General features: G+C 39.2%; 1 protein-coding gene across 2 annotated transcripts in view; it reads left to right on the top strand.

Annotated features, from left to right (window-relative positions):
* The window catches only part of MYOM1 (myomesin 1), a 176,755-nt gene that overhangs the window by 108,987 nt on the left and 55,622 nt on the right, over positions 1 to 12,146 (top strand). For both annotated transcript variants that reach the window (XM_006146486.3, XM_006146485.3), the window contains 3 exons: positions 355 to 551; positions 2,503 to 2,629; positions 7,550 to 7,734. In XM_006146486.3, coding sequence (XP_006146548.1) covers positions 355 to 551; positions 2,503 to 2,629; positions 7,550 to 7,734 — 509 coding nt within the window. The remainder of the gene's footprint in view (positions 1 to 354; positions 552 to 2,502; positions 2,630 to 7,549; positions 7,735 to 12,146) is intronic.

Here is a 12,146-nt window from a genome sequence, read left to right as displayed (position 1 = left end):
TTTTCTTTAGGGAGCAAATCAAAACAAAACTACCTAAAGAAACAAAAATACATACCTCAGGGAAAGTAATTCTTCCTAATGGGGAAAAGGATCCCTTTTTCAGAATAGTGTACCATTTTTCCAGGTCAGGTTCTTTTTAATCTTTGGAATAACAATTGCAGTGCACTTTTTACCACGTGCCCATTTTTTTTCCTCATACATCAAGTTGGAGGCCAAGTTCCTGAGCATTCTCATGTTTTAGTTTTACATTCTAAGATATAATGCTCTCATACATGGCACCAGTTAAACAAGTTTAATATATATAGAATCATAAATACATTTCTGTCTACTCACAAACTATTTACGTTGCAACAGCGGTACCATCTCCACCCTATGATATCACTTGTCTTGAAAGTTTTCGTGACTCAATGGTTCTTGGATGGAAGCAACCAGATAAGACTGGAGGAACAGAAATTACTGGATATTTTGTGAACTATCGTGAGGTCATTGGTGGAGTAGCAGGAAAATGGAGAGAAGCCAACATCAAAGCTGTCAGTGACACCGCATACAAGGTAAGCATGTGACTTTCTGTAGGGTGGCATGCCCTGTTTGTGAGGAGATGCTTACATACACACCCATGCACACCCAACACCTGGCAGAGGACTAGTGTTATTGCTCTAGCGTTCATAGTTCATAATTGTATACCTGTTATGAAAAATATACCTAGGTGGGGCGGCCCCATAGCACAGTGGTTTAGTGCTGTGCACAGTAAGCTGGATCCCAGGTGGCCAACCAAGGTTTGAGTCCCAGCTCAACTGCTTGAAAATGTGCTGGGCTCATGCATGTGTGCCCAGAATCCTTACTGGATGAAGAATTGGAGGAAAAAGGATTGTGATGTTGATCAGGCCCCATTGGAAAGTGCTCCTTCTTCTTCTCTCTCTCTCCTCTGAAGATTTATTCATATACATAATATATGTATGTATGCATATGCATACAAATAGTTTGGTTAACCACATAAGATTTACTTTTCTGATTTATACACATAAACAATTTCTTAGACTCCCTATCGAAATAGAGATGAAATTCATACTTATGAAAACTTTTTTCTTTCTAAACTTAAAAAATGTCTAAAACCAAAATGCCATTAGCTTCAGGATCTGAATGACTCAATTTTTAACTTTCAATGTCCAAATTACAAAGAATATAGGGGCACGGGCTTGAGGCTGGACTCAGCTCTGCACCTGTAGAGTATTCCCAGCTTGATGGCCATCTTTTGATGGCCACAGGGGTGCTTCGCATGCATTCTCCCCACATGGGGACCTCTGCTCCTTGGCCCACCTCTTTAGAGCACCATCAGTGAGGTCCAAGTAACCATCACTCAGCACAAAGGCCCTATGTACCAAAACAGGGCAAAGCCAGGAGAATGGTACTTTCCTTTTTTCTTTTTTATAAAATTTTTTGTTCCAAGTATTTCTGTCCATTTTCTCTGTGAGAGAGAGAAAGAGAGAAACATCCTTAACCAGGTCTTCATGCTATGATGTATCCCCAGCCTCAGCAGTGAAGACCACAGGCACATGCATGCGCACACACATACATACACACATACACACACACACACACACACACACACACACACACCATACTCAGCGTAGGCCTGGGATGCACTCAGGACCTCTCCCCCTGTGGGTCCAGCCATAGTACCCTAATTCCTCTGCCTGGGCTCTTTTTAATTTACCATTTCCATTTTATGAAATATCATACATACACTGAGATTTCATCAAATGAATTGTATTTTTAAGATTCTTCTGCATTGGTGCCTGTAACTATAACTCATTCTTTTTCATTATTATATGGTATCTCATATAATCATATAATACACTCTTCCGTTCCATAACTGATTACTATTTGGGCATTTCTGCAGTTTAGCTATATCAAATAATGGAGCTATGGAGTTTCTGTATACTCTCACTGGTATATGTGTGCACCAGTTTCTCTAGGTTATTACCTGAAAGTAAAATTGCTGGGTCCAAGAATGGATTGTTTTCACTTTGATTCTATACTGTTTTCCCATTCATGAGAATTCCCATTTCTTTATATTCTCACCAACATGGAGTATGTTCACACACTTTCAGTTTTGACTCATGTCAAATGAGCCTGAACATCTTTTACTATGGTACATTTTGATAGCCTCTTTTACAACATGCCTCTTCCAAGTTTTTGTCCATTTTTCAAATGGGCTACTTATTAATTTGCAAAGTTGTTCACATATTAAGAGTATAAATCTGCAGCTCTGTAAGTTGCATGGTATCCTCTTCCATTCAGTGGCTCATTTTTCCTCTCTGTGATGACCCTATTACAAGCAGGGCATGGTTTCCTCTACACTCAGGGGAGGAGATTACAAAACAGAATGACAAATTGAGAGTCTTCCTATGGTGTGTGCAACACAACAGGTAAATAAATAAAATGTTAAACAATTAGAAAAAACAAATATGAAACATTCGCTATCTCTCGTCATTGTCACAGATTAGCGACTTGAAGGAAAACACAGTTTATCAGTTCCAAGTGGCAGCCATGAACATCGCTGGGTTGGGAGCTCCCTCAGCTATAAGCGAATGCTTCAAATGTGAAGAGTGGACCATTGCTGTTCCAGGTAAACCATGGAAACCATGTCTTAGCACTGGGCTCACCATTTCTTCCAATAGAATCTAACAACTTGGAACTAAATGAAGTATTATATAGACAACACGGAGAAAAGACTTATCTTGATCCCTTATGTTTACCTCAAATACTTTTGGGGTAATATGAAGTAATAAGTAGTTATATAAAGCTGAGTGTAAATTTCTTATATTTGTGTCCCAGATAATCTTAGAGCCCCTATAGTTCAGCCTCTGTATGGAATAGGATTGACAGAAGGCTACAATTTGAGTGCCAAATGAGCATTTAAAAGGAATTTCCAATTTTGCTTTTGCTTCGTTAAAGCCATTTAAAGACATCTAATTCATAGCCTTCAACAGAATTTCTCAAAAATTTCTCCCTGCACTTCTTGTTTTTTATGTATTCTCCCAATCGCTGCAAAGTCTCCCATTTATTAATCACCCAAAAGCTCTTCCTCCAGACCCAACCTACATGGCTTCTCTTCCTTGTTATCACTTTCCTCCTCCCTCTCTCATAGCTCTTCATTATATCACCAAGAAATTAATATGCCCACCTGTGACTTAAAAACTGCTTTTCTCCACTTGTCTCTCTCCATTCACTTCTCCATTCCTTTTTCTCTTTGTGTTTTCCAAACTCTGCATTACAAGAAATATCCTAGAACCTGGCTGGTAAATCATCCCTGTTGGAGTTTGTCATAAGGAATAGTTGAGTGAGCTGAGAAAAAAAATTAGAAATAGGCAGAAAAACATTCCTATGCTTATTACTCTTTGAGAACTATAGAACTGAAGAAGTATAAAAATTGAATACAAACAAATTGAGTAAGCCATTAAGATTCAAACTAGCAAAGTTAATTTATTTTGTGGATGGTTCTATTTTGTTTCCAATGGGACTGACATCAGAGACTGAAATGCTTTGGGTGCCACAGGTTGATTAAATTCTCTACCTGGGCTTAATATGCAACACATCCAATAACTGATGTGACACCACCATCCACCATGAGAGCCTAGGGCCTCACCAGTCACCCTGGGTAGGCAGCAGTCCTGCCCAGTGCTCTCTCTTTCCCCTCTGTCCTTAAGGAATCATCACATTGCCTTCACTTGGTGAGTGTTCATCTGCATCACTTCTCTGTCAAGGGTGAATAGAAAGATTATAAAATAACTCAAGAGAAATTCAAGTGCTCATTCAACTTTAGCAAATATGAAGAGGAAAACACTCTGCCTTTCTTTGTACATCCCTGAAACCCATTGGTATTTCTTAAGTTCTTTCTGCCACCTGCACAAAGTGGCAGAAATTCTTGTAATTCCTGAATAAAGCTAAATAACTAGAGACTAAGAGATTGTGAGCAGGCCTGTAGAAAATGTTTCAGTAGAAATTGATGTTGTTGACAAAAAGGGTTGCAAGGTGTCTTAATCTAACAGAAATATGTGAGGCTGGGTAAATTAGAGAGAAATGAGTTTTATAACTCACAGTTCTGGTGGCTGGAAAGTCCCAGGGTATCACAAAATGGTGGATGGCAGAACTTTTAGCAGGACATGGTCTGTGTCCATGTGGCTTTCTCTCTACCATTCTGATTTCATTTCCTCTGCTTATATACCTACCAATAATTCAGTAATAGAGGCCCCACCCTAATGACATTATCACATGTAAAGCCCTCAGCCTAGGACACCCTGAAGGAATTCAGTTTTCACTTAAAACTTTTACAGTACAGTCAAGTCCCAATACATGATTTTCTCTGTTCACCATAACAGCTACCACTCACTAAGACTAAATTCTAAAACATAAAACTCCGGGGAACAAACTATGATCCAAACCACAACACAGAGTGAACATTCATAACTCAGAAAAGAAATGAATGGGGCAGTGGGCAATTCTCCACTGTCCTGATAGCCTAGCTTCTCAGATCCACCCTTGACCTACTGAGTCCTGTGAGGCAAGCCATACAGCCAGAAAACTCTTACAGAAGATAGCATTAAAAATGTTTTGTCATTTTTTTCATTTTACATGTGAGATAACTGAGAGTCAGGTTTAATGATGCATGAAGGTCACACAGATAAGTGGCACATAGGTAGCTAGGATTGGAAACTAGGTATTCCTTCTCCTAGACTAGAGGAACTACAACAGTAGGACATCGTTCTTCCTCTGTGAAGTAGAGAAACAGCTCACTATTTGAATGTCTCACTGGGTTCTAAGGATGGCAGAAGAGCACAGTCATAAAGCCCTTTGCAAAACAAAACATGCCACACTAGTATACAGTGTTTTGGGTTAATATTTAAGTATATTTCCACACAAGATATTAGGAGACAAGGATGATGCATATTTGTAACTCATACCCAAGATAAAAGGCCAACCAAATATTGAACTATTGATGCAGAATGCCAAATTGTAGCATGATAGAGTCTGTGTTTGTAGTTGGCTTTTAGGTCACTGTGGTCACTTTTGATGGTTTTGATTGGCTAGTTGGAAATCAGTTGTCATTTAAAAAGGAGGAAGAAAAATTAAAGGAAAAGATAAATTAATATATCGCCTGTATAGAAGCTGGTAGTCATGAAAAGATACCGGCAATCACTTAGTAGTTTGGACTCTCCCAAGAATGCAAAGAGCTTATACCTAGGGCATATTCAGACTTTCTCCCTTTAGAGAATTAGCAAGTTATTTGAGTTCTCTGAAGTTTCTGTTAATTGGTTAAGAATGAATGAAATAAATTATAGTAAGGTTCCTGGTAGTATTTAGCATAGATTGATGGCCCTTAAGATTGATTGTGTTTATCTTGGTGAAAGTTTTTTGTAAACTTTCAGCTGTCATTTGTTGTTACCCATTGTGGGATCAGTGCTGTAGAGGACAGATTTCCCTCCAATTGGAAGTTATTCCTGTCCTCTGAAAGAACTATTATTATCTATATTTATATACAATCAAATAAAGTTGCTTTCTTATACTATTTGAGATAGAGAGAAATGTTTAGACTACTATTCAAAAATAACCTGAAACTGAATCTGCAGACAAGTAGGACTGTGCTGAGAAAAGGCAGTTAACTCAAGACTGGTTCTTTGGCCTTGGTGGTTAGGGCAACTGGATCCCACATGGCCAACTGCACAAGTTTGAGTCCCAGAACCAGTGGCTTGAGGAACATGTTGACCACGTGTGTGTTTATGCCCAGAATCCTGACAGTAAGGAGAGATAGAGGAGATGGGGTGGGATTGACCATTTTCCATGGTGGGTGGTTTCTCCTCTTTGTCTCTCATCACAGTTGAGAGTAAGACTCAGGACACAGACATCTCAAGAAAAAGGGAAGTTTATTGAGAGAAAGTATGCATGGGGGTTTGAAGCCGAAGATCCTTCAGCCCATCTTACCAAGAAGATGTGATATGTTTATATGAGAGTGGAGAAGGTGGGGAGAGGGTCATGAGAATGACTGGTGAGCACTTTAATTGGCTTACTTGCCATTGTAACCTTGTGAGCTCATCTATGAGTGTGGACTGCCAGTAAAGGAGAGCTCCAGTGGAGGGTTCTGGCCAAAGATCATTTTAGCCATCTCCTTAATTTCTGATGGGAAAAGACCTAAAGGCCATTCAGGGTCAAATCTAACATCTCTGTTCTCTCTGTCTGGCAAGTGCACATGTCCTCTAGCAAAAACAAACAACAACAACAAAAAAACTAGGGCCAACAAGTGACACTGAATCTCATGTGGCTATCAGTCCCAGACCCAGTAACTTGTAAAGCATGTCAGGCACATGTGCATGTGTGGCCCAAATCCTGAGATGAGAATGGAGAAGAGATTGTGGCATGGCCATCTCCCCTCTGGGGTTGGTGGGTGATTTCTCACTTTCCCTCTTTCTCTGTCCTCTGTCTTCAGCAAGGACATGAATCCTATGTTAGGGGAAAAAAAGAAAAGAAAAGGAAAAGAAAAAAGAGAAAAAAAGACTAATGTAGACCTAAGGACAGCCTGACAGGAAGTTGTTTGTTTGTTGTTTTTTTTTTTTTTCTTTGTATGTGTCTTTGTCTGTGGAATTTTAGATAGAGTGAAGTAGAGAAACTTCTCTACTTCCTCTGTGAAGTAGAGAAACAAAACAGCTTACTATTTAAATGTCTCACTGGGTTCTAAGGATGTCACGAGAGCACAGTCATAAAGCCCTTTACAAAACAAAACATGCCACACTAGAATACAGTGTTTTGGGAGAATATTTAAGTATATTTCCACATAAGATATTAGAAGACAAGGATGACACATCTATGTCAAGATCTTCCTGCCTCAGGCTCCTAAGTAGCTGGGACTATAGGCACAGACCACCATGTCCAGTTTGTAGGGCAGGCCAGGAATCAAACCTGGCCTCCCCTGTGGCCTTAGCCTGCCTTCCACAGTGAGTTTACCACTGTGTACTACTGTGGCTAGGCTTGAAGGAAAGTTTTAATCTAGCTTCTGAGAGGCATCTTGAGAGGGCCTTGCCCTCTTTTTGTCCATAACAGGACTTAGTAACTTGATGGAGAACAGTTGTGAAAACTTGATATGAAATGACCACAAAATTCAGAGCAATGCTAGATTTAAGAAAAAGAATACCAGTATCAAACACAGCCTTAAGACTTCTTGAATGTGCTCCTAAATTTACATGGATTAACCCAGCCAGGCAGTAATGTACCTACCCACAGTGCCAGAAGCCACAGGCTGACCACATTTTTAAATCTCCAATCAACCTGAAATATACTGGGTGCATGTCCAGCTAAGATTCTGCAACCTGGCTAGCTGGAAAGCTGGGGGAGGGGATCATGGTATGATGAGACCCTGTCAAAGATACATTCCTGCCTCTTTCTCTGCCTCTCTCAGTCTTGCTCTCACCCATGAAAGAAATAAAATTTAACTGTACTTGTATTTGAGTTTTTATATTTACATTATAAATTCTATTCATTGATTTCTGTCTCTCAGGACCACCACACAATCTCAAGTATAGTGAAGTCAGGAAAAATTCCCTGGTTCTCCAGTGGAAGCCTCCAGTTCACTCCGGGCGAACTCCAGTCACTGGTTACTTTGTGGACTTAAAGGAGGCCAATGCCAAGGATGACCAATGGCGAGGACTCAATGAGGCAGCTATTAAAAACAAATACCTGAAGGTAAGAGGATGCTTATAGTTTTGGAGCATCTCTTTTTCCTCTGTAAAAGAAAAATGAGGGCCTGCCCTGCAGCATAGTGGTTATGTTCCTTGTTGAGGAAGTCAGATCCCACATGGCTGACAAGAGTTTGAGTCCTAGGCCTGGAGGATTACATGCCCTGTATGTGCATGTCAGGATCCTGATGGGGTGGAAAATTGGAGGAAAAGAGATTACGGTATGACCAGGCCCCATTGGGAAGTTCTCTCTCTCTTTCTCTATCTTGTGTGCATATGCGCACACTTACACACATGCATGTGCCCTCTGGTATTAAAAATAATAATAAAAAAAAGTTCTATTAATGATACTAACTTTAAAATTAGCAAGATAAAACAGAATATCTCTGCTATGGTCCATTTCATATATTGGAAGCCTGGTAAAATTCCATTTGGCAGTGGCTGGGGTTGTGGAGAGTTTCTGTTGCTTGAGACAGATTATATTTAACCTGAATTCCTTAACCTCGCTTTAATAAAACATCCACCAGCTTCTCCTGCTCTCCTGTTACTGTGTACCATCCACAAAAGAAGACTTGTTCATTTCTACTTCTGGGTTGTTTTTGTTTGTTTGTTTGTTTGTTTTTGTTTTTGAGGTAGTTATTTGAAGGTACAGTTTTTATAGTTTATACTGGTAAGTCTGTGACTACAGATGCTCTTGAGTCACACCCTGTCTCGGTCCACTTGCTCCTTCATGCTTGTGCTCATGTAAGTTTTGAGATTAGTGCAATAGGTTCACTCAACTCTTTACTCTGTCCTCAACCTTGCCCATGTTACTTCCTTCCAGATTCCTCTAGAGTGTGCTAATTGAATCAGCTCCTAACCATCAAAGACTGTTCTGTTATAGCTATTGACTCTCTCACTTATACCAAATGAAAATCTCAAAATAATGTTGTCCCCTATTGTTAGCTGGGATACCTGGAGACCCTGAATCCACAGTAGGGCCTCAGAAAGTGGGTCATATGATTCTATTACTTATTGCTTAGAATGAAGAGTGACTACCACAGTCATTCAGAAAGTTGTACACTGCATTCACAAAACTTTATCTGCTGTCAGAATAGGCTACTGCCTGTAGTATTTGCCTTGGAAGATATTCAAAGCATACTTGGTTTAAAAGATCTCTCTCATCAACCTTCATCATGGTCTAAGCCCGTGGTCTCAGTCATTCTCTGAGGTTAAGACATTTACAATCAATATAAACAATGTAAATACATCTTCTAGGAGAGATGATTGACCCAACATGCCATTAACTCAGTGTAGCATATGCCAATCAGCTCTTCAGCCTCCTTACCAAACTCTGAGGCAGTAAGACAGTTTGTCTTTTCATAAGGAAGAGTAAAGGTCAAGGAAGGACTGAAGCCTAAGATGCTGTTTAGCCATCCAATTGAGTTAGGGAGCCTCTAGATTCAAAACCACAGAAGGACAGTGTAAAACAAAGGTCAGAAGTATCCTACATGGTGGTAGTAAGTGTATGTGGCCACCGTGAAGACTTCCAGACCTTCAATCTGCCACACACAGGACAAGATCCTGAGGTTGGACCTGATTCAGGCAAAGCAGAACAGGAATGAGAAGCCAAGTACAAGGGACCAGAAGCTCAGGAAAAAGAGTCAGGAGGAAAAAGTGAGAGTTCAAACACATCAAAGAATGGTTAATGTCAATCATTTAAATAAAATAGGAAGGCGAATTTAGAAGAGAGAGAGATTGAGGTTGAGTATGCCCCACAAACCTGGAGGTGAACTTTCTATAAGGAAATGATCTTATAGATTATTAACAGTTTTTAAAATAAAAATAGGGACCAGTGGTTGGCGTAGTGTTTATATCTCTGACTCCCACACAGTCATCTACAGTGCAAGTCCTGGACCTGGCAGCTTGAAGCTCACGCTGAGCATGTGTGCGTGCATGTCCAAAATCCTGAGAGGAGAACGGAGGAGAAGAGATTACTGTGTGGCCATCCCCCCGGGGGGTGATTTCTCGCTTTCTGTCTCTTTGTTTCTGTCTCTGGCAAGCGCACACGCTCTATAACAAAAATCTCTCTCAAAAAAAAAAAAAAGATAGAATTTTGATTTTTCTGATAATAAAACTAACACATGCTCATGATTTTAAAATTTAAACATAAAGGCATAAAGAAGAAAGAAAAAAAATGTCCTCTAAAACCCATACCCATTCTGGTGCATATTCATTTGTTCAGATGTTTTCTATTCAGAGAAAGTTCAAGCCAATAATGAAGGAAGAAAATTTACATATTAAAAAGTAGTTTGAAGTCCTGGACTATGGGACAGCAATTATGAAGCACACTGCAAGTTTGCCCCATATGAGAAGGTGCAGAGTTCGCATCCAGAGACCTTTGAACACACTGGGCATGTGCATGCCCACAAAACATAATCTGTCTGTCTCTCTTGCTCTTGCTTTTGGGGGAAATGGATAAATATACTAAATATACTAAAAAAGCACAGTCTGATATACTTAAGTGAAAACAGGAGAGAGTGCTCATGAATGGGGAAATGTAGCACTATTGCAGCCAGCACCACAGGCTAACTGATTTCTTCTAGAAGCATCCACATTCACTTCAGCATCTAGTTGTCTAAGGTTCCTAGAAAGAGTTAAAGATGCATGACTTTCAGCCAAAAGGATTTAGCCAAACATAATTCTCTCTTCCTCATTTTCCTTTTTTATGGGAAACAATAGCCTGAAGAGACAAGGTGGTGAGTGGAAAATAATTGGAAGGGGAAAGTAATATGGATGGAGAAAGCAGGGGAGTGCAGTTCCTTTGGAAATTGTAGGGAAGGAGACAATTATAAAGAAGGAAAATAGATGAACGAAGATCATGCAGAGTATGTATTTGTAGTGCTGTTGGGGCCCATGGTCATTACCCTTGTGATGATATAAAAAGTAGAGGAGTGTTCGTGTCACCCAGTGACTAGACACTAGAATGTAAATTGACTTCCTGAGTGCATACAAAAATCAGACTCATGGCCACACATTACCTAAGTGGCAGGTACAGCTGTATCAGGCACCTGGAGATTGGGCTGTTTTTATCCCAGTAAAGAAATGTTTCTGTTTCTGTTTCTCTCCTGAAACTTACAACCTCCTGGGCATTATTTCTAAACACAGGACTTCTAAACATAGGATTTAAATATATGAAACTATGCATTTAGCCAGTGACTAAATTCAATGGCATATTAAAATCTATTTCAAAATTCATTAACACTTGTGGGAACCAGCAGTTAGCGTAATGGCTATGTCGCTGGACTCCTACGTAGTCGACCGCGGTTCGTGTCTCGGACCCGGTGGCTTAAAACTCACGCTGGGCGCATGTGCGTGCGTGCCCAAGATCCCGAGAGGAGAATGGAGGAGAAGGGATTGCGGCGTGACCATCCCCCCTGGGGGGTGATTTCTTGCTTTCTGTCTCTATGTCTCTCTCTGTCTGTCTGGCGAGCGCACACGCCCTACAGTGAAAATCTCTCCAAAAAAAAAAAAAATTCATTAACACTTGTGAGAGCTGTTTCTACATAAATGGTGACATTCTGTTGTCTTTTACATAATACAATAAAGCAATTAAATTATTAGGTTAATTAATTTTTAATTTTTAATTAACCTAATAATTTCATTCATAGTTCATTTACATACATAGTTGCAAATATTTCAGTTAATTGTGTATTATAGCATTGTTTATTTAAATCACATTTGGATACCAATCTCCATAAACTTCTTCTTAAAATATGTCACTTTTAAATGTCACATGTTTTTAAAAATAAAAAAGATAAGTTTTGAAAGGATATTAACAGTATTAATTATAGTAAGGAGACTGAGCAGAACCTGAAGAAAATTACAAAAAATTATCTAGTGGGATTGTCATACAAAAATAGATTATAATTGTTTTTCACAACTCTCTTTTGTAATTCTAGATTAGTTGCTTGCATGTAGTAGGTCCCACAGCAACATCTTCTTGATTATTAAAACTTGAGGATTTTTAGAATTTTAATAGTTGATTTTTCACAAATTACTTAAATTCACAGTTATATTCATTTCTTATCTATTTAGTGAGAAATGACTATATTAAATTGATAGAGACAGTTTTCATTTATTTTTTTTTCTAGTGCTTTGAAACAAAGGAAAAAATGTCTGCGGTCCATACTTTTAATTCTTCTCTCACCAAGAATTTCATCTGAAATTATTCATGGAATGTCACAAAAGGATTGGGGGAGGAAGAGGGCAGCTTATGTGCTATTGTGAACAAATAGTATTTTACCTTTTTGACCAAAGAATAAGATAGGTAACTAATTTGAAAGTGTATACATATTTGGGTCCAGTTCTGATGTTAGTAGCCATTACTTTTTTTTTTTTTTTTTTTGGGGGGGGTTTTTTCTATTTGCGCGCGCGGCG

This window comes from Tupaia chinensis, unplaced genomic scaffold (assembly GCF_000334495.1).
Source record: "Tupaia chinensis unplaced genomic scaffold, TupChi_1.0 Scaffold000180_1, whole genome shotgun sequence".
Taxonomy (NCBI): domain Eukaryota; kingdom Metazoa; phylum Chordata; class Mammalia; order Scandentia; family Tupaiidae; genus Tupaia; species Tupaia belangeri.
The sequence above is the reverse complement of the archived record's forward strand: the minus strand, read 5'-3'. Positions and strand labels throughout refer to the sequence as shown.